Source organism: Balaenoptera physalus, assembly GCF_965194825.1.
Source record: "Balaenoptera physalus genome assembly, chromosome: 14".
Taxonomy (NCBI): domain Eukaryota; kingdom Metazoa; phylum Chordata; class Mammalia; order Artiodactyla; family Balaenopteridae; genus Balaenoptera; species Balaenoptera physalus.
In genome coordinates, this window is record NC_138893.1 from 48,396,968 (window position 1) to 48,420,017 (window position 23,050).

General features: G+C 38.9%; 2 protein-coding genes across 6 annotated transcripts; one reads left to right on the top strand and one right to left on the bottom strand.

Moving 5' to 3' along the window:
• Positions 1-53: 53 nt before the first annotated feature.
• On the top strand, positions 54-5,366 carry ATP5MK (ATP synthase membrane subunit k). 4 transcript variants are annotated; one of them, XM_082425420.1, is made up of 5 exons: positions 92-194; positions 764-890; positions 3,637-3,732; positions 3,821-3,913; positions 5,263-5,366. In XM_082425420.1, exons 3-4 carry the CDS (start codon positions 3,646-3,648, stop codon positions 3,908-3,910), a joined length of 177 nt encoding a protein of 58 aa, XP_082281546.1. In that variant the 5' UTR covers positions 92-194; positions 764-890; positions 3,637-3,645; the 3' UTR covers positions 3,911-3,913; positions 5,263-5,366. The 4 variants fall into 4 exon arrangements, with proteins under 4 accessions (XP_082281543.1, XP_082281544.1, XP_082281546.1 ...); XM_082425417.1 differs by lacking the exon at positions 764-890 and having other exon boundaries at positions 54-194; XM_082425418.1 differs by lacking the exon at positions 764-890 and having other exon boundaries at positions 78-212.
• Positions 5,362-19,315, bottom strand: TAF5 (TATA-box binding protein associated factor 5; the record flags this gene model as incomplete). Of its 2 annotated transcripts, XM_082425132.1 has the most annotated exons (11): positions 5,362-6,413; positions 6,742-6,919; positions 7,615-7,792; positions 8,550-8,714; positions 10,204-10,333; positions 11,081-11,201; positions 11,891-12,026; positions 12,134-12,297; positions 13,070-13,385; positions 16,627-16,864; positions 18,757-19,315. In XM_082425132.1, the coding sequence occupies 11 exons, from the start codon at positions 19,313-19,315 to the stop codon at positions 6,196-6,198; spliced, it is 2,403 nt and encodes an 800-aa protein (XP_082281258.1). In that variant the 3' UTR covers positions 5,362-6,195. The 2 variants fall into 2 exon arrangements, with proteins under 2 accessions (XP_082281258.1, XP_082281259.1); XM_082425133.1 differs by lacking the exon at positions 8,550-8,714.
• Between the last annotated feature and the right edge of the window lie 3,735 nt (positions 19,316-23,050).

Genomic DNA, 23,050 nt, shown 5'->3' on the forward strand with positions numbered 1-23,050 from the left:
GGTCCTACAGGGCGGGGGCGGGGGGGGAGGGGAGAGAAATTTAGAGACAGGAAGCGGAAGGGCGGGACTTAGAGCCGTAGCCAGTCGGCGCAGAGGGCCGAATCCGTAAGGCCCGTTGAATGTTTGCGGGGGAGGCGGCTTCTTCCGGCTAGGCAGAGGAGCAGCTTCGTCAGTTGAAGGACACCTGCAGCGAGGTTTGTGTGTTTTGGAAGGTGGGTGTGGAGGGGAACCCGGGCTCGGACCTCGCGGCTCCGCTTTGTGGGACTGGTCTAGAATCCGACCGTTTCCTGGTCCGGGCACACCGCGAGGTCTTCGCTTTGGGTGGGGGGCGTGGGGGGAGGGAGAGTAATGGTGAATGGAAAAGAAATTAGAGAAAATGAGGGCCGGGCGTGAGGGTTCGGACAGTGGCTGGGAAGCCTTGGTGCGAGGTAAAGGCCCCCTTCCCCCAGCTCATAAAGGCCCTTAGAATGCATTTTCCAGTGGAGAAAAATGAGGCCCGCAGAGAAGGGAGTGTCCCAAGGTCACCCAGTGACGTAATATTGGATGAGAACTCGGGCTTCTGACCCCCTCTGGTCATGTTAACCTCTTTCCCACTGTATGCCCAGAGCAGTTTGTTTGCACTGAGCTGTGATTAGGAAGCTGTCCAGCCAGGCCGCCTTTAGCTGCGCTGCAACTTTTGTCAAGCGGGAGTGAGTGTAGCCCGCCCTCTTCGCTTCGCCGGGCACGCGATAAGCGGGTTAGATTTCAATCTGTGTTCGATCAGTGGGGATGGCCTTTCCTAGGAGGTAGCCAGAACAGAGAGCTGTAAACTCCTTGAAGTGCAAGAGGCTGCTTCTGGAGCGGCTCTCCCTCGTCTTTGCCTCCTTTACCGCGTCATCTCACCAATCCAGGTAGGTGTCCGGTCCGACACAACAGCAGTACCGGGAAACAGAAAGTAGCGAGGGTAGTTTCTGAAGTGCCCATTTTACAGGTAAAGAGAGGCATGGAAAGATTCATTATATTTAATAGCAGTTCGCCGCTTAATTAGAAACAAGCGAAGACCCCATCGCTTAGACTTTGCCATAGGCTACAGTTTAGCAATTAGTACGGGTTAGTCTAAGTATTTTTCATTAATGTCTTTCTAAACTGAAGTATGACTCAGAAGGAAAGCAAGTTTCAGTTCAATTATTCCACAAAGTACCGTCTAACACAAGGATTCCTGATGTTTGCCCGAAAGTAACCTGCAGTTTGCTGAGGATGCAGACCCAAGTGCTTGCAGGCTTTGCTCCAGTTGTTTATCGGCAACATCTCAGTTTCCCCTCCCATCTCAGCGTTTTTTAAGAGTCTTTCTTTACAACCTAGACTAAATTGCAGTTCCTGTACTGTGCCTTTCCCTGCAGTCAGAATTAGTCCTCTGTGTAATATTGCAAACATCAGCGTTCCTTCTATATTGTGTGGAGAGAAGTTTAAAGCACCTTAATATTGTTTCAATTGGACACCATTTCATCTTCTGAAAATGTCTGTTAAACACAAGGTAGTGGGAATTATCAGTTAATAATTGGACAAAGTTAAGGCCTTGTTTTCTGTAGGGTTTCTCTGAGAATCCAAAAATCTGTCCTGAAGATGAATGGGAAAGCATGTGTTTAATAAGTTTACTAAAATAAAACAATTAATATGAAAGCTATATCATAAAGATTTCTTTTAATGGAGATTTTCCTACTTGGCCTGAACTGGTCAAGGCCCCTAAAGTGGCCCAAGGAAGTTGGGAATCCTTCATTGCTCCAAGAACTTTCTTGAAACAGTTTTCAAAATTAAGGTCATTTGTCCAAAGTTTCATTGCCAATTCTATGCACGTGAATGCCTCTGAAGGCCTTTGAATGGTACACTGGAGAGTGCCAGTTTCCATAGCAACAACTTCCTCGCAGGTCTCTCCCGCTTCCATTTCATCAAGAGCCAACTGAGTCACTGCCACTGCCTACCAATCTCGACCGGACCTCGACCGGCTCGTTTATATTGCCAATCGACTCGGCGTGGCGTCGGTCGTGGTAGATAGGCGGTCATACAGACGAATTTTCGAGTGTTGTTCTGGTGACCTTTGAATGTGCCTTTACTATTTTTTATTATAAAAGAAATACATGCCTTTGTGAAATACATAGGTTTTATAGCTATAACCCCGTTTTAAAGTTTGCTATATATTCTTCCAGGGTTTTTTCCCAATATAATTACTAATAAGCATCTCGTATTCTGTTTCTGTTCCTGGAGTGTTTTTCAAACTTTTAACATACATCAGAATCACCTAGAGGGCATATTAAAACAGATTGTTGGGACTCAGGGTTTCTGATTCAAGAGGCCTGAGAATGTGCATTTCTAACAAGTTTCCATGAATAGTGACAGTGTGGGGACCAGACTTTGAGAACCATTGATGTGCTCTATAATATAATGTCCAGAAATAGGATTTTTTTAATATTTAACATGACATTGGGACATGTTTCCATGTAAGTACATAAAGATCTGCGAGCATGAGGACATCATTCCATGTTTATATATAAAGATCTCCATGCATTCCGTTTCCTTCTATGGAAACCATCACTTATCAGTCTCCTGTAGACGGACTTCTAGTTCTTCTTTATTTTCATAAACTGTATTTCATTTACCATCCTTGAACCATACTATACGTTTCTACTTTGTAATATTTCTATAAGGATAAATTCCTGGCAAACAAATGAACCAGCTAGGTAAAAGGGTATGCTAATTTTTTAATTTCATAGCTATTGCAGAAGAATTACATATTAGGAAGGTTGTACCAGTTTACACTCCCTCCAGGCAACAGAGAGAATCCTTATTTTCCCACATTCCCACTACTACTGCTAATTATCATAAATTTATCTTTGTAGTCTGATGGCTAAATATTGGTCTCATTTTACATTTCTTTGATCATTAGGTTATCTATGTTTCACCTTTTTGCGTTTGGCCACCTTTATATTTTCCCTTCCCTAAGGTGATTAAAATATTTGCCCACGTTTTCTTCAGGATATTTTGGCTTCACTTTTACCTTTAAAGCTTTTGATCGGTTTTGGTGTAAGGAGTAAGGATTTCAGCTCCCCCCCACCCCCCACCAATAGTTCGTATATATCAACTCCATTTAGTAAATGATCCCTTCTCCCCCTTCCCATGGAGGTCCTAAATTTATAAGAAAAACTGTAAAAAGAGGGATTGCAAGGTGAGCTGTTTAGTTGGTGGCTACCCCTCTGAGGAACTTTGAAAAGTATCACAAGCTCCAGCTTTCAGCTAGTCTTAAAACTGATTAATTCCAGGTACAGTGTACTGTGGTATAGATAGAGCCAGGAATGAAAACATCAACCAATATTGAGTCAGAGGATGGACTTAAAGACTACTGTGTTCTCTTCCTGTGCCGAGTGATTTGATATATATTCTGGAGTGTTGTGTGATAACAACCAAGATAAAGTCCTCCTTCCAAACGTTTTCTCTTATCAGCAAGGTTTTTTCCACCATTTTGCTGCTGCTTTGTTGGGTGAGGCATACATAAAATTTACAACATTTATATGCAATGAATTTTTTTGAATTTTTTAATTTAAAAAAATTTTTCTTTTAAATTGCATCCAAACCAATTTGTTGCTTTCTTTCTTTTTTTAAAAGATTGAAATCATGGCAGGTCCAGAAACTGATGCCCAGTACCAATTCACTGGTATCAAAAAATATTTCAACTCTTACACTCTCACAGGGAGAATGAATGTAAGTATTAATGATACCTTTAAGCAGTTGTTTTAGAATAAAATAGATGTGACAACAACTCTTGTTTACTTTTTCCTTTCTTTTTCAGTGTGTACTGGCCACATACGGAGGTATTGCTTTGATAGTTTTATACTTTAAGTTAAGGTCTAAAAAAACTCCAGCTGTGAAAGCAACATAAACGGTAAGAAATTAACATTTAAAACTTTATATAACTTTGCCATTTTGATCTTAGGGGGTTTTCCCCCCCACTATACAAGTATATTGTTCAAAATTTATTACATTCAAGAAAAAAAGAAAAAAGAAAAATATTGTCCATGTCCCCATTACCCTGACAATTTTCGTTAACATTTCAGTTTAGCTCTTTTTTAATGTATTTGTTTGGTTTCCAGTGGCTGTGATCCGTATCTGTAATTTTGTCTTATGCATGTTCTCTGTAATTTGAATGCATGAGTGCTCATGGGTATATGATTTATTTCACAGAGGAAATGTCTCCTACTAGAATTTTTTTTTTAATATAAATAATATTACAATGAATGCCTTTGAGCATGAAGTGTTTGTATCTGTGAATGTTTTCTTAAGGTGAAGTGCTTTCTCAGAGGGTTGTGGGTGCCTAGCTTTCTTCCCCAGGCAGTGTTGAATAACATCAGTTTCTGATTTTTGTTAATTTGAGGAGTAAAAATAATTTTTTTGATAAAGTTGTATATTTTTTCCATTTGTTTACCACTTGTATTTTTCTTAACATTCTCTTTGTGTTCTTCTCATTTAACATTTGGGACTTTCTCTTTGTGAAGCCCTTCTCTCTCTTGTATAAGCTCTCTTAATAGTTATTAACCAGCCTTTTAAATCAGTTGCAAATATATCTTGGTTTTTGCTAGTTTCAATTTTTATGTCAGCCATTCTGTCTTTTCCTTAAATCCCCCTAGACTTCATTTTCTTCTTATAGTGCCACCCAACCCCCATTTGCCCTTGCTTGAGTAAATATTTGTTGTGTTGGCAGTAGATGAGGTGCAGAAAACCCAAAACCCAGATCTTTATCTAATGTAGCCCTCCATGACAGAAAATTTTTTCCTCTCCTCTTAAAAACTTTTCCAATCCCAAAACTATTGACCTTAAGGGACTGACTGCATATCCCAGAATGCAGTGATCCATGGCTTGTTCCTGACAAACAGGTAGTTTTTTGCCCAATTTTTCATGTTAGGTTCCTCCTTTGTTTTTATAATGGGGATAATACCACCCTCCCTGTTTTCTACTGTTTAAAATACTACTTTATGAAAAAAGATGTTATTTTATGTACTAGGCTTTTCTAATGGTATACATTTAGCATCATACTGAATTATTGGCAGCTCTTTTAAATTGTATTAAGCAGAGAGACACCTAAATTTTGGGGGGTTACTGACTCCTTTGAGAATCTAATGAATTTGCATTCAATTTCAGGGGGGTTCATGGATAGTCTTGTACTAGTAATTACTGAATGTCTTAAAAGTAGAGTTGAACACATTGGTGTCTAAGCAGTTTTTGTTTTGTTTATAGGATTCTCAACTGTACCTCATCTGTTAAGGTCCCATGCCTAAAGAAGCTAATGTCAACTCATCATGTGATACTCGATTTGTACAATAAATTATGAACCTGGAAAAGCTGGTTGTCTTTATTTACAAGATATCAAAAATATAAAAACTGTACAAAATGCAACAAAGGCAAAAAACTGGCAGTGACTTGGTCTAATAAATCTTTTAGTTTCCCAAAGCAAGGCTCAGTACTGGAGGTAAGCAATTGAAATGTCTGACTTCAAGTGTGCTAGGTTCTATGTAGCCATTTTAGCTGAAGTAGAACATGGAAGTTAATTTCTTCACCTGGTTTATAGAGTGTTTGCGTGCACTCAATCCAACCGGTATAAATTCAGATATCGATGGATGGTTGTACTTCATCTATTTCTCAAAAAGGAATTGTAGTTCACCCTACCCAGTTAACGTACATTCCACTAATCATGAGCCAAGCAAAAATGCTAGTGGATCATTTAACATAGTACTTGAGTGCCATACAGTAACTACATTTTTACAGCAGGAACATACATGCTCATAGAATTCTTCAGCTAAAATTCAGGATGGTATTATATTACTCAATTTGAATCTTGAAGCAGGATGAATTACTGAAATCAACTGATTTTTTTCTAAACAAAATAAATTAAAATAGCATTTGAACAGGCAATGCATAGTTTCCACAAAATCCAAAGCACCATAAATGTCCCCTCCATGAACATAATACCTCTTATTCAACTAACGGAAATTAGTTAAATGTGGTTGCTATAGAAATGTGGAACTATCCTGTTCAGATTTTCCAAGCAGCATACTTCCAGATCCATATAGACAAAACATTCTTTGTAGCTTAAATATTAATCACTGAGGTATTTGCTTTTAGTCTCCCTTTTTCAAACAGTAGCTTCCAAAGGTCTTTAATACCGATGGTTTATTGCGGACTATAAGCTCCTGCAGCTAGAACCAAGTTTCTTCTAGTAAAATGGAGGTGTACAACTGGTGTTGATTTGGTCATATATGTTCCCAACAATAACTCCTGTGAATTCTCAGGTAAATTTATATGCCCAGTGGCTGTAGTAAAGTCATCAGTCTCTAAATCTTCAAATGCTTTGATAGCATCCCATAACCGTACTGTATTATCCATTGAACCTAAGAGGAAATCAAAGGACACCATTTAGTAGCATCTGCCTTATTTAGATTCTGAGATTCTGTCAAGTATGCTTTATGCATTTACTTTTTATTTCTGGTGAAAAAAATCTGAACTTGATTAATAACTCTATTCCCTCTAAAGCAGCACTTCAAGCAGTAGTTTTAACCTGAGAAGTCAATATACATATAGGGTAACAATCTGGAATCATGGCTAAGGAGAAGCAAAACTTAAAAAACAGCAGGACTTAATTTTGCAATGGTCAACATTCAGTGCTTCCTTTAAATATACCATTGACCCTTTACCACAAAGCCATTTCTAGTCATTTACCTGATGCCAAAATTTCACCATCTCTACTAAATCTAAGTGAACAGACTGTATCACTGTGGCCTTTTAATTCTCCAACCATCAAACCATGTCCAATATCCCAAAGGAGTACTCTGCCATCTGTTGCTCCTGTAGCCAGGAATCTCCCATTGGGAGAAAATGTCAAGGAATGAATTGGTCCCTAGAAAAGAAGTCCATGGAAAGAATCAAGAATAGGGTTAAAAATACCTAAGAAAATAAGACACAAGTTAGAATTATAAAGTTCAGTGGTGCGAAATAGTATCTTTAAAATGTGTCACTGGTTAATTTTTTTTTAACATCTTTATTGGAGGATAATTGCTTTACAATGTTGTGTTAGTTTCTGCTGTATAACAAAGTGAATCAGCTATATGTATACATATATCCCCATATCCCCTCCCTCTTGTGCCTCCCTCCCACCACTCTAGGTGGTCACAAAGCACCGAGCTGATCTCCCTGTGCTATGCAGCTGCTTCCCACTACCTATTTTACATTTGGTAGTGTATATATGTCAATGCTACTCTCTCACTCCATCCCAGCTCACCCTTCCCCCTCCCCATGTCCTCAAGTCCATTCCCTACGTCTGCATCTTTATTCCTGTCCTGCCCCTAGGTTCAGCAGAACCATTTTTTTTTAGATTCCATATATATGTGTTAGCATATGGTATTTGTTTTTCTCTTTCGGACTTCCTTCACTCTGTAAGACAGACTCTAGGTCCATACATCTGGTTAATTTTTTTTTTTTTAACATCTTTATTGGAGTATAATTGCTTTACAATGGTGTGTCATCTGGTTAATTTTTAAACTATTTTTATCTCAAAAGAACCTTGTGTGCTGGAATAATGAAGGTATAAAATACCTTGTGTCCAGTGAAGATCCTTACACAGTTCCCATTCAGGACATCCCAGAGCCGCACAGTTCTGTCTGCAGAGCCCGTAGCAACATAATTAGAATTGGGATGGAATCTGGTACAATTCACATCAGCAAGATGGCCAGCAAATATCCTTAAAGGCTGATAGTGATCTGTAGCCCAGAGCCTTTTAAAAAAAATTATTGAAAATAAAAGAAGGTAATTAGTTAACTGTGAAATGCCAAAATTCTATCCAAAATAAACATAGAAACAACCATGTGAAATGTTAGCTCCAAATGGGTCCCACTCACTAGTTACCTGAGGGAAAGAAGATGGAATGACTGAGACTAAACACTTTTTTTTTTGGCCGCAGTGCAGTTTGCGGGATCTTAATTCCCTGACCAGGGACTGAACTCGTGCCCTCGGCAGTGAAAGCGCAGAGTCCCAACCACTGGACCGCCAGGGAATTCCCTAAACATTCTTAAGAAAAACTAATTGATACGGTACAAAAATTTTTTAATTCTATAATCCTTTAGTTCTCTGTATGTACACCTCCCACTCCAACTCCTAGTCTAACTTACAGAAGAGTATTTTTCCCTAGTTTTGGCCACCACATAATTAGTTTCTAACCCAAGACACCTCATCCTGAACTTCTAAGGAGATGACAGGGAAATAAACGTGCTCACAGTGGTTGTAAAAGACAAGGTTTAGCATCCAGTTGGGGAAGGGGAGGGCATGGACTCTTGGTATAGACATAATTGCAGACATAGTAATATTCCTGTCCCAAATTCGTTTTCAAATAAGGACCTATAAATGCTGATGCTCTCAAAATGTTGATCCTGAATAACAGAAGCAAAAATGAGTTTGGCTGGAGTTTCTAATTCCCAACAAGAAACCATTCTGTTCCTTGAATAGGCCCAGTCCTAAGCTCATAATGTTCTTACCGAGCTACTCGGTCGTGGCCCCCTGACACAAAATAATATCCATATGGAGAAAACTGTGTGTCCCACACTGGATAGTTGTGTCCTTTATATCCCACCAAGCAGGTAAATGTTTGAAGACTCCACAATCTAACAGTTCCATCTTCTGAAGAGGAAAGCAGGTAGTTCCTGAGAGAAGAGAAGGTAGTACATTCGATTCCTAGAATAACTTAGTTATCTGTCCAGTTTCTCTGTACATTTGTATATATTAAACATAGCTAACTGACATGCTACATCTCACTTTTAATTTATACATGAAATTCACAGTAGATAACAAGAGTTGAAAGTACTAACTAATGTTAGCCGTGACACTCTACATCTACCGAGCACCTACTGAATGAGGTTAGATGATTTTAAAAACATTATCTATTAAGAGGAAAATCACAGTTCTTCGAAAAAAAAAAATACCAAGAGGTAATGACAAAAAGTATGATCAAATAAGGTCACCTGAGAAAGGCTTCTAAGAAATGTGATATGTCACTTAAAACTTAATTTTTTACTTTAAAATGGAGATGCTATTTTCATATCCTGTAAAAGTTGTGTAAGAATTTAAAAGTAAACATCTTTTGGACAAAAAAAAAAAAAAAAATGCCAAAACAAAAAACACTATAGATGCGAGAATAATACTCTGCCTTCTTCAGGAATGAACAGAAAAGCTGAACTACTCAGAAAGTACTATGGTTTTCAATGAAATCAGAAGTTTCCCTCAAGTAAAAATACACCATCTGGCTAAATCCTATAAAATAACAAAAATCCTCATTCTCAAAGTTTCATAAGGATGAAAATCTTGATGGATTGAAAGCTATTATCTATCAAATAAGATACAGATGGTATTATGATAACAAAATACCCTCCCTGCATTTCTACAGAATGTTAGAGATCATGAAAAATAGGCAAACCCATATTTGTGGGTTTCAAATTCCCATTTCAGTATTCTCTTAGTTCTTTTGATTATACAAAGATAAATCTTCAATTGATAGGTAATATGCCTTTAATATCAGTAATCTGTTGTGAATTTGGAGATGACAGAAGACAGCAGTAGCCACAAAACCCAAAGCAAGAACCCAAAGAAGCAATTCAACCCCTACTGGAGTTACACAAAACTAAAGCTGATTTTTATAACCAGCAAACCCTGAAGCTATGTATCCTGGTTCTGTAAATTTGGGTATTATACACCAGTACCCCAAGATAAATCAGCAGAGGGCAAGATTCTAAAAGATAACACACTACTATGTATAAAATAGATAACTAATGAGAACCTACTGTATAGCACAGGGAACTCTACTCAGTGCTCTGTGGTGACCTAAATAGGAAGGAAATCCAAAAAAGAGGGGATGCATGTATACATATAGCTGATTCACTTTGCTGTACAGCAGAAACTAACACAACAATGTAAAGCAACTATACTCCAATAAAAATAAATTTAAAAAAATTTTTAAAGGATAATAAAATAATTCTCTACAAAAAAATAGTAATAATAAAAGATAATGAATGATAGGCAACCACGAGATTTTTCTAAAGGAATTTTCCCCAACATTTTCATAATGTTCCCAGTAGTTAACTTTCATATAATCTCAATGTAATACAGCAGTATTTAATTTTTTTGTTTGTATTTTACCTATCTGGACTGAAGCTGGCTCCATAGACGGGCCCACTGTGACCATACAAAATCTTCAACTCACTTGCTGTTTTCTCATCCATGATTCTTTCTAAGACATCATCAGATTCTTTATCTATGAGGCTAAGATCTAAAATGGTCGAGAAATGTTAATTTTTTAAAGTACATTCATTAAAACATTTTAAGGCAATTACATCACAGTTCAGGAGAAGAACATTTGAACTGTTCCTCCTATATACCAACCACCGTGCTAATGCCTCTAAATTAGGTGCTATCATCCCAGTGTATAAGAGAAGAAAATGAGGTTCAGAACAGTTAATAATATGCCAGAGTGCACACAGCTACTTAGTGTTGAAACTAGGGCTGAAACTCAAATTTATCCATTATATCACCATGTTTCACAAAAGGAAACTATAGAAATATTAAAATAAATTATTGAAAATGTATTATCTTGTTTAAACAATACAGTTAGCAAGAAACTTTCTTTAAAATATAACCCTGGTCTTAGTTCATTTTAGCCATTTTTATGGCTAAAACAGAAAGTACTCTCCCACTATTTAAAGGTTTTTTTTTTTAATTCACAAGCAAACAATCATAAAATGTTAGATTTTTAACCTTAGGGAGTTTTCTAGCCTAATGCCCTCATTCTACAGATGAGAAAACTGAGGACCAGTGAAATTAAACCAGGCTAGCACCCCAGTCTCCTGATTGCCACTCCAATGCACTTTTCACTGTTGGCAATGTTATTAGCCATTTTGACTTAAAGTAAAATCAAGTGAAATTCTGCTAAGATCACAATGTCTTCTGTATATTTCTTGGAATCAAGATTGGTGTAAACTAATGATGAGTTTATATCCTGACAGGTCATCTCAGTTACCTGCTGCTTGTTTGACACTACGAAGCTTTTTGGGTGTCACAGACCACACTCTGACAGTTGAATCTGCAAAACCTCCAGCAATCAAACTAGAATCATCAGTGACATCCACTGCAGTGAGGCCCTGCCAATTAAAAAAATATATATATATATATACACACACACACACACACACACACTAAACAATACAGTTTTAGGGAAAAAATTATAGTCACATCTTAGAGAATATATAATGATAGCTATTTTTCTCATATAAAATATCTTTGAGATTTCATTCTCCTTTGAAATCAACTGTTCAAAAGCACTTACTTTGAGAACATGTCATTTACCCCTCTGAATTTGGAGTGCATCATATAAAGCAAATGCTAATCATTTTTGTACTTTACTAAATATATCCTCAGCAGCCTATTATAAAGCCTTATGTCTATAGAGGCTGAACAGACATAAAGATATGAAGAATTCTTAATAAAAAATACTAAGTTTACGTAAGTACTTAAGTTCAAGAGAGATGAACCACATAGCTTCCTCCTTTTTCAAAGGCTAGCAGAATTCTGATCAGTGAAATGAAGGACACATACAAGCAAGATTCTGGTACCTACAAGTCGCTAAAGGTCTTTTAAACATTGCCTTCTATCTATTCTGAGCAACGTCCAATTCTCCTTTCCTAACTGCTGTCTTTAAGCCATATTTATATCAAGAGTTTAAAGAAGAAAACTTCATTTTAGTTAAGACATCTAAGTTACTTTTAATGGTAATCACTGTTTTTCATGACTCCTAATTTTCTCCCAGAAATTGCCAAATCATTTTACCAACCTGGTAAGCATTGAGGAATGTATAGAAACAAATTGAGGGTAAACAATCTGGCCCAAGGCGTACTCGTTTGGTGGTTTCTTTCATATTCATTATCTTATCCAATTTATCTGAATCTTTCAACTCAGGAAGAGGGATTCTGTGAAAGAAAAACAGACTGGAAATTACTCTGAATATTAAATAACTTGAACCATCTATAACATTGTCTTAAACTTCCACACATATTCCTGAGGTTTTTTTCCTCACCTGTTTTGAGGTGGAGCATTGGGATCTTGTTTTTTGCTTTTGGATCCGATACTATCTTTTTTAGGCTTCTTCTTTTTAGGTTTTCCTTCTTCATTTTCTCCTTCTTCATCCTCATCATCCAAAGGCACCTCAATTTCTGGCTCTTTTAATAAACCAAAAAATACCTACAAGTCAAAGGAGCCAATTTTTTAAATTACTTTTTTGTTCATTAATACATCCTTTTCATATCTTGATAGGAGGAATCACAATTACAATAGGGTCATGTATATCCTGAAGCAGATTCTGTACTTGTCTACCCAATAGCCAATCTCCCCTTCTTCCTTACTAACAGAACCCTGATTTTGTTGGAGCAGCAGTATGCTCAGTTAAAATCATTTCTGTTCCCGGGCTCCCTTGAAGCCATACAATGGCCATATAATATCATTCTGGCCAATAGATATACACACAAATATACTGGGTAGTGTTTTAGAAAAAAGTAGTTTTCCTGATAAAAACGGAGAGATTCAGCAGGTATGTCTTTCATCCTCCCCCTTCTGCCTTCCTGGAATACAGATGCAAAGCTGGCGCTGCAATAGCCACCTGTGAGCACAATGAAGAAAGCCACATTCTGAAGATGGCAGAGCAGAAAGTAGAAGGAGCCAGGGTCCTTGATGGCATTGTGGAGCCCTCACACCAACCTAGGAGGGCCTTCTGCTTTAATTCATTTTATGTGAGAATAACCCCTTACTTGTTTCTGCCAATGTAGTCAGGGTTCTGTTAAATGCATCCATTCCCAAATTCTCACTAATATATACATCATCCTTAGAACATGAAACTTAGTATACAGTGTAAAATTATTCCCAAACTAGCTATAAGAAAAATGTGTAAATTATGTAGATGGAAATGCTACAGTTTTTCATAATCTGCATTATATAGTTCTTAGGTTTATTCCCATACCTTTGATTTGTTTGCCTCTCGTTTAGCCTCTCCTGCCAAACTTCCCACCATCGCATCTATCTGTTGCTTACTACGCGGCATCCCATCAAAGATGTCAATGTAGAGGTGCTCCTGAACTATGTTCCATATCTGATTGTTCTGTTTCTCCTGAAGATGCCTCTTCAAGAGTTGGTACGAGTCTCGGGAAATACGCAGAACAAATTTACTTGTTCGAAAATCCAACATGGTCTCATTCCCTTTCATGTGTTCCTTTTTGGTAAGACTAGATAATACTCGTAGGTCATCCTGGTAATAACATTCCTGATCTCCATGGAACCTGTTTCAGTGATTTTAAAAAGTCATTTTTCAATGTAATCGTTAAGGGATCTGCCTCTCCCCCATATATTTATAAACATCCCAGAATATTTTCAACGTAGTAGTCTGAATAATCGTGGACTAAGCTGTAGGATAAGAAGTAACGTATTTCAAAATGATTACAATTCAGTTCTGAATTCATCCTAAAAATGACCAATTTAATTCTCTAATGAAATAAATGCATCATAAACATTTTAAGAGAATTTGAAATAAATACCATAAATGAATGAAAGATAAGCTATCCACCATTGGCAGACAGTCTCATTTGAATGCCACCATTGGTAGACATCTGAAAATGTTAGAAACTTTGCTCTACTAAATTTTATGTTCTCTCAAAACTCACTTTTTAAAACTTTTTATTATGGGAAATTTCAAACACATACAAAAGTAGAAACTATTATAATGAATTCAGTGTACCTATCACCCAGCCTCTCAACAATAATCAACACATGACATTCTCACAAAACCCATCATTTTTAGTGATTTCGCATATTCTTAATACCAGATATAAAGATTAAACATCCGTACTTTAATAACATGACTAAAGAACAAACGTGTTGATATCAAACAGTGAGCACTCCCATTTACTCACCATTACCAAAGGCAATTAAATAAAGCTTTCAGCCTTGGTGACAATTACTAAATTTAAATGTACTTTTGTTTCTACAAACCTTAATTATCCTAATAAAATAAAATGTAAAGATCATATATTGACACTCACAAAGAGCAGCAAACAATGCAAAAACATTTAGAAAACAAATGGTTAAACATAAGATATTAGGACTCTAGCTCTGCTATTAGGACTCTGGCTCTAGCCAACAGATTGCTAAACTGTTACCTGTGCTACCCTATTATGACTCATCAAGACATGAATTAAGAGTTTCTGCCTAAGATTTGAATGAAATTAGAAATCTCAGCCTCTTGGTGTTGTATTAGTCGCCGCCGATAAGCTCATCTGAGCATGGGGTCCTGGCAAGGGCTGAGACTGTCCATGACAAGGACACAAGAAAGTCAGTCCCCTACGATAGTCCAGCTTCCTATGTGAGGAGATGGCTACACCATGAGACTGGAAGAGGAGGTTTTTTGATGACAGTATTGTAAGAAAAATTAGCTTAGAAATTCTGTCACCATCAGCCTTAATCTTTTCTTTCAAAACACTGAGCTACAGAACATTTGCCTTATATACCTTCTATTAGGCACTGCAGAATAATGAATGAACATAATGACACAGAAGCCAGGAGTCCTGAGTTCTATTGTTCCTCTATTACCACTACCTGTGTTACCTGACAAGTTCTAGCTTCTGGGTCTATTGCTTACACTAAAGAGCTCACATTTAAACTGTTAAGCACTGCCTCCTTCTTAAACACTCCTTTTCTTTGGCTTCTATAACTCAACACTCTCCTGGTTTTCTTCCTGCTTCTCTGGCGTCTCCTTTTATATCTCTTCTACTTGGTCATCTCTTCTACTCCTTTTATTTCTCTTCTACTCCAAATGTTGGAGTTCCTTGAGGCCCAGGCCTAGCCCTCCCATTGACTTATTTCATACTCCTTCCTAGACAGTCTCATCCCTATCCATCAATATTGCACACACCCCAATTTATGGCTCCAGTCCCTACCTCTCCTCTAAGCTCAGAGCCTTATATATCCTCCATCTATCAACTTGACATCTCTTAAATAAGTCAAAGGCATAAACAAATCTGAACTCAAGATTATTCTACAACCTGACAAAACCGGTCCTCTTCTAGGGTTTTCTACCTCAGTGAAGAGCACCTCTATCCAGCTAGGGGAGCCAGAAACCTAGGGATTATCAATTATACTTTCATCTCCTTTACACCTCCATATCCAATCACGCACCAAGTGCCTCACGAATATGTCTACTTCCCTTCACCAACACTATCACACCCTAGTCCAGTGTTTCTCAACAGGGTTGCAACTAGTATTTGGGGCAAAACAATTCATTGCTAAGTGGGACTACCTGCACGTATTGGAACTTTTGGAATCCCTAAGACAACTGATCCTCCAGCCTAGTCATTATGACAACCAAAAACACCTCCAGTTTCAAACAGCCCAGAGGAAGGAGGCATAATATTACCTTCAGTTGCGAACCAATACAATAACCTCCAAAATGGTCCATCTATAATCACTCTGTCCCCCACCATCTGTTTTCCCCACTGCATAAAGGTCCTTTCAAAATGTAAATCTAATAATAACATGGTCCTTCAATGACTTCTCTGGCAAAGATGTCTCACTGTCCCCAAATATCCATTTTTTTCTTTCTTCCTCCACAATAAAACACCTGAATACTAGCTGTCACACAGACACCTAGGTAAAGACCATATTTCCTACCTCCCTTGGCCATTGACTAATGACATAAAAAAGGGAGAAATATATGTCACTTCCAGGAAGGATGTGTGCCCTCCCTGCTGACTGTAACACTGATATGATTTCTTAGAGCCAGAGAACCACCTTGTATCACAGGTGGAAAATGCATGACAAGGATGTCAGAGCTATAAAATCAACAGAGCCTCGGTCCTTGATAATCAAGGACTCCATACCAGTCCTAGACTGCCTACATTCATGAGAGAGAGAAATAAACTTTTATCGTATTCAAGCCTCTACTGTTTGGGGTCCAGTCACTCTCAGTCTAATCTAATCCTAACACAGCTTCATATTGCTCTTAGGATAAAAGTAAAAATAAACTTTTATTTATGCCACTATTGTTTTGAGTTTTCGGTGAATCTCAGCCAAATCTAATCCCATCCAATACAACCTCCTACTGCTCTGAGGATAAACAAAGACCCTCAGTATGGCCCAAGAACCGCCTGCTCTAATCAACCAGCCAGCTTCCTGTTGTACCACACCCCACCCTCACACTCTGCTCTAGCCACACTTGCCTTTCATCTCTGTACCTACCGTGATCCTTCCTGCCACAGAGCTGTCACACATGCTTCTCCCTCTTCTCTTCCCCTGGTTAACTCCTGTTCAATCTTCAGATCCTACCTCAAGCATCACTTCCTCTGGGAGCCTTCCCTGACTTCTCCAACTAGATCAAATCCCTCATTTTAGGTTCTCATAGCACCAGGTACCTCTCCTTCATAAAGTACTTTTTGAGTTGCAATCTTATATTTGTGTAGTTACAGATGCATGTATTCATTATATATATATAGCTATATATACATATTATATATACATAAATTCACATACTTCTCAAAGAATGATTTTGCTTCATTCTCATGTTGATTGTAGACTAGTTCCAAATACATGTGTACAAATAGGGGATAAAAGAGTTGGGATAACTCTGCCCGATGGCAGTCCAAGGAACATTCAATGAAGTGTTTCAGTCCACTATAGTATTCTTCATACATTGTGGGGTCTCCTTGTTGGTTGTAGGCTGATAGCACGGCACTGACATCCGGCTGGTCTTCCACAGCTACACTTCCAACTGTTTAAAAAACGAAAAATAACTTTCAGGAAAGTGACCTGACATGCACAAAGAGACTAAGGCTGTTTTGCTAAGGTCCAGAGGTGAATTGTTTCTCAGCTGTTTGTCCTTCTCCTCTCAAACGCTCTTCCCCAACTCAATCACATACTCTTTTAATGGGATTCACTTTGTTTCAGTCACCCATCCAAAATTCCTTCAGTTTGTCCACATCTTAAAATAAAATTTTCAAATCAATAACAAAAAGATTCAATATTTTTCCTAGAGGTACCTTATTTTAAAGACAAATTTTATAAAGCATGGTATGTGCAAATCAACCAACTATCTTAATCTTCTCTCAAGGCTCAGTGCAAATGGCACCCACCACCACCAAGCTATGCCCTGGAGTAACATTTCCAGCTCTCTGAGCTACCTAAATATTTTGTAACTGTCCAGCAACACATCCTATCCTGTTACCTTCATATATGCACATCTATTACTCCCTACAAAATATAAGCATGTTAACGGTGGGAAGGACTTGCCTTATTTATATTTCCAAAAGACAAATCTATTTTATATGTTTAAAACAATTTCCATAACCATCATTTCAAGGCAAAAAGCATACGCATTTATTTGTAATATTTCAATACCAAACAATGATACATCTGTCAATCGAATCAGAGTTTGTTGGAAATTTTTAAGTTGCAATTATAGTACTGTTATGCTCTTTACTGCACAAATTTTAGAAGTTTACTCTGATGGCCTCTTTTCATCCCTACTGGTTTCTGAGTTACAATCTAAAAAATAGGTCAAGTTTCTGAAGAGATGAGAGAATACAGCGAAATAACCAACAACATAATTCATCCATCTTATAGTTCATTCACAAAATTCAGCATTCAAAAAAGATTCCTCTCCATCACATTTGCATACATTTCTACTTATGGGTTACAATGCTACATATTCATACTTCACTTCTGGCAATGCTGCAAAGATTAGGTCTCATAAATACAAAAGGGGGGGGAAGCCTCAGGTGTCAGGGATGGATACCTAGGCATAAACTTATCAGTGCCAGACATTTTACATATATCTAAATCTCACAATAACCCATTTAATAGAGGGGGGGAAAAAAAAACTCTCAAGCTTAGGAAGAATAACAATCAGCATCACACAAGTAAAAGCAACAGAGACAGAAACTGAACTCAGGTCTGCCCAACGCCTGTTCCTAAGTGAATGATTCTCAAACTTTGCCCTACATCAGTGCCCCTTGGAAGCATTTATTTTAAAACGCAGATTCCCGGACTCCACCTGCACAGGGTCTGATTCACTAAGTCTGAAGTGACGCCCAAGAATCTGCATTCCTCTAAAAGATTTAACATCAATGTTAGCCTATATTTTGAGAAAGACTGGCTACACTATATTCATCATTCCCTGGCTGTGTGGTTCAAAGCAAGTCCCTTGGCCTTTCTCAGTCTGTTTTCTCATCTCTAAAATAGCGGTACTGTCTACCTCACAGTGGAACTGAGAAAATTAAGATACATAACAAAGTATTTATAGTAAAAGTACGCTAGTACAAAACTGTACAAATATTGCTAGTGTTAATGTATCCCTGCCCAAGGCTCAAGAGCCCAAATGAGAGGAAAGGGACCAAAAGCCTGAAAGTCCCCGCCTCTCCGCGCCCACCGTCCCCATACATCCCTCAGCTCAACAGCTCTCCACAGCCTCTCGCTGGAACTGACAGCTCGGAAGAGGGTTTGACTGCGCAGCCGGCGCACCAGGGAAAGGGGCGGGCATGTGGCCCTAGAGGCGGGCCCAGGAAATTCAAAACAAGCCCGCAGAGGTGCAGGCCTGCCAGCCTCTGCCTTCCCGGCTCGCTCCCCTTCGTGCCAGCCCTGCCTCCCCGGGACCCCGCGGCTCACCTTTCCCCGGAGCCGCAGGACCTGTCGCTAAGCCCGAGACGGCGGCGGACCCCGAAGCACCGCTGACCGGAGGGTCGGGGGCCGCAGGGCCGGGGGCCGAGGCGGTGACCCGACTAAGAAGCGCGCTAGCCGTCTCAGCGCTGGCGCCGTCCGCCTCTCCCGGGGCTCCAGAGCCCGCCACTGCCTCCTCCAGCAGCCGGGCCTCACGGCGCAGCGCCTCTTCGGCCTCCCGGAGGTTGTTCTGCCGTAGAAACTGCAGCACGGCCAGCAGAGTCTGTCGGTCGTGGGGAGCGCCGGCCTCCGGAGCAGCGGCGGGCACCGGGGCCGCCCCCGCCGGGGCAACGGCGGAGACAGCCACCGAGGGTTTGGGGGTCCCACCATCCCCGCCGGCCGACGACGACGCCGCAACGTTCCCACCGCCGCCGTTGGGGCCGTTGTTGGTTGTGCCGCCGCCACCCTCGCCAGTGCCGTCCCCCGCCTGCGGAGGTAGCAGCGTCGGCGGTCCCTCAGGCTCTAACTTGACCGCCACCTCCGTCTGCTCCTCCGCCAGCGCCGCCATCTTGCGGCTGAGCCACCTTGCGCCGTCAAGCGTGATTGCGTTTTCGCCACATGGAGGGCGGGGAGGAGCATTTTACGACAGCTCTGGAGGGCAATTTACGGCAGTAGGAGGGGCGAGAAAGGAAGAGAAAAAGGAATAGGAGCAAGAGCAACTTTCAAAAGTGAGTGACAAAAAGACAGGAAGTGGGAGTTGGGGACCGCCTCGTGCTTTTGCCCGATAATAATTACGTTTATTACAGACCAGATATATTCAGGCACTGCGATAGACATTTTACATTATGTGACCTTTAATTCAACAGTTTTTTAAGGTACTGTTATCTTCACGTTACAGATGACTCAACCAAGACCTAAAGACAATTCAAAAATGCCAGATCAAGATTCGAATCCAGGTCTTTAACTTAAAAGCATATACTATTTACCAGAGGGAGGCTTCTGAAATACTGGTAAAGTTTTATGTTTTGATCTGGGTGGCGGTTACTTGTTTTTTTTCAATTTATGCTTTGTAAAAATTAATTGAGCTGCACGCTTACGTTTTGTGAACTTTACAGCATATATGTTATATTTCAATAAAAAGTTTTTAAGGACCTGAATTTTGTAATTGTGAAATGTGTATGTTCTGTATTCGTGCTATGTTACCCATTATTACAAAAAGACTGCATTTTAATTATATATTTTAAAATAGTATGTGCCATTTTGCAATATGCTTCATAGGTTTAAAAACCTGCTGCATATTTTATCTCGTTTGAATCTCACAACGCTGTGAGTTAGGTGCAGACAAGAAAAGTGAGCCTAGGGCACAGGGAAAATCTAGCAGTTATTCAGGTTGTTGGTTTTGAGGTCTTACTGGCTTCCTTTGACCCTGCTTACTAGCTGAATGACCTGGAGCACGTTACTTAACTTACACTACCCCAGTTGCCCAACTTCTAAAATAGGGACAATAATAGTACCTACCTCATAGAGTTGTGTGAGGATTAAATGAGATAATGTATATATGATACCTAACACATAATAACTATTGGTTATTTTTACTTAACCTAAAGAGGTGTCCTACAAATGTTTGATAAGAAAGTCCAATCATGATGTTCATGGTTATCTCAAGACTGATATATAAAACTAATCTAATTTGACATAATGTAAGATTATGAAACATGGGGAGGGGCAGGGCGTGGAGAGTGGCGGGGAGATGAGCAAGAATTGGTTAGCATTTAATCATCAGTGGACAAGAGAAAAACTGAAATCGGATGGTAACACTAAAGAGATGGGGAAATTAATCCTTTTCCTCACAATCATTCAACTAATTTCTCTGATTCGGCATTCACTAATTGATATGTAATTAATTAGTAATTAATTGAGAACTTAGATGAGAAATGCCATGAATAACAAGCCCAGGTGTATTTATAATTCCCTGGAAAGACGTTTTACCCATTATGAATAGTAAATTAACATCTTGATGCATACATCAGTCTCGTGAATCAGGTCCTAGGAACTGGATCCATCTGTACAGCTGAAGCCCAAATACTGGGACTACAAAAGTACAGCCACCCCGTTTCCTTCCATGGAATCTAACTTTTTACCTGGCTTTGTGTCTTAAGTGCCACAGAGTCTGGGTTGGGACTTCAGCCGAGGTTTCTTACAGCAAGCGGAGTGGTTTTTCTGTTACACCGCAATAGAGATAAGTTTATTGAATGATTGCGAAGCCCACTTTTAATTTTTGTTTCTCTTTTCCTCTTCCTTCCTGATCCCTACTTCCTTTCTCCTGCTCTCCTTAGAATGCTTTAAGAAGTCTAGTGTCAATCTCTATCTTGTTCCTTCATAGGAAAGCTGCTCTTTCTCTCTGGATGTTGCTCTTTCTCTTTGATGTTCTTTCATTTCACTCTAATGTATCTAGGATTAGATTTTTCCTGTCTCTCCTGATTGGCCGTTTATGTACCCATTCAATCTGAGGATTTTTTTTTTTAGTTCTGGGAATTTAGCAAACATTGTATCTACAAATATTTCCTCCCCTCTATTTTTCCCCTTCTTATACTCTTTATGATGTAGATATTGATACTTCTATTCTCCAGGTTTGTTAACTTTCATATTTTCATGTTTATCCCTTCCTGATACCTTCTAGAAGACTTCCTATACCTGATTTTTCAATGCGATAATTCATTCTTGGCCTAGATCCATATTGCTACATAACCCATTTGTTGAGTTATTTACTTCAACCATTATATTTTTCACAGTATTTTGAATTGGTTCTTCATGATTTATTGTTCCTGCTTCATGTAATCCAGTTGGGTGACTTTGTTCCCCCCACCGCCGGAACATTCAGCCATGTCTGGACACTTTTGGTTGTCACAACTTGGGGTAGTGCTACTGGCATCTAGTGGGTAGAAGCCAGAGCTGCTACTAAACATCCCATAATGTACAGGACAGCCCCACCCCACCACAACAAAGAATTATCTAGCCCAAAATGTCAAGGGTGCCAAGGTTGAGAAACCCTGATGTAACCAATATGAACTCTTTTCACTTTGAGGATATTTACTATGTTATTTAAATTATCTTGCCATATGATGCATTTAATCTGTTTCATCTATTCTAGGTTGTTCAGTTTCTTGCTTTCCTAAGAGGTGCACCTCCTTCTACATCTCATTACTTTTCTACATGAATTTGTATTTCCCAGAAGGTATCAGCTACCTTGACTGATATGTATACCCATAGGGAGAGGCTGAAGCCCAGCATTGGGAAAAGGTGAAGGATGAACCAAAAACAAGAAAACCTGTGATGTCATTGGCCCCATCACTTCCTGTTTGTCAACATACATGCACACATGTGCACACACACATATCCTGAGGGTTTTCACAGTTTTTACAGATCTATCAATTTCTGTTCCATCTCTAGGGTTGGATGTGATGGGGGATCCAGCCACTGGTGTGAGTTTACAATCTTGTTTAGTTCCTAAGTTTAAATTCACACTGCTAAGAGTGGATTTAGAGTTTGCCGCCTAAGGTAGGTAGTTGCAAAACCTGACCTGCACTACCTACTACAGGAGCCACCAGTGTGGCTCTTGACCACTGCCACTGAATGTGGCTAGTCTGAGCTGAGATGTTCTGTAAGTGTGAAATACGTCCTGGATTTCAAAGACTTAGTATAAAAAGAATGTAAAATGGCTCAATAATTTTTATATTGATAACATGTTAAAAGGATATTATTTTTCATATGAGTTAAATATTTTATTAAAATTAATTTCCTATTTCTTTTTGCTTTTTTCATGTGACTTATGGAAATTTTTCTTTACATATGTGGCTCACCTTATATTTCTGTTGGACAGCACTGATGTAGACCAGTAGCTTTCAAGCATTTTTGGCCATGATTCACAGTAAGAAATATATTTAACATCAGAACCCAGGACTCACATATGTATGTGGATATTTATTATAAGTGAGGTAGAAGTTGTAACAATAATATGTATAATTATTACATGAAATACACTCTGATATTTGATATTCTTTAAATAAAATGTTCAGTATGACTCATTAAATTTATTTTAGTTTAATTAATTTTAAATTGATCTACAGTTTGAAAACCCCAGACTAGACTAATTATTATTAGCAGTATTAATATTGGAGGAGATGTGAATAAATTCATAAAATATATCGGTTTTGGAAACACAGGACTTCATAGTTGGATTTGGGAGATGAGGGCAAAGTTTGGATTTGGCAGACATCCAGGCATCTGGCTTGGGTGTCTGAGA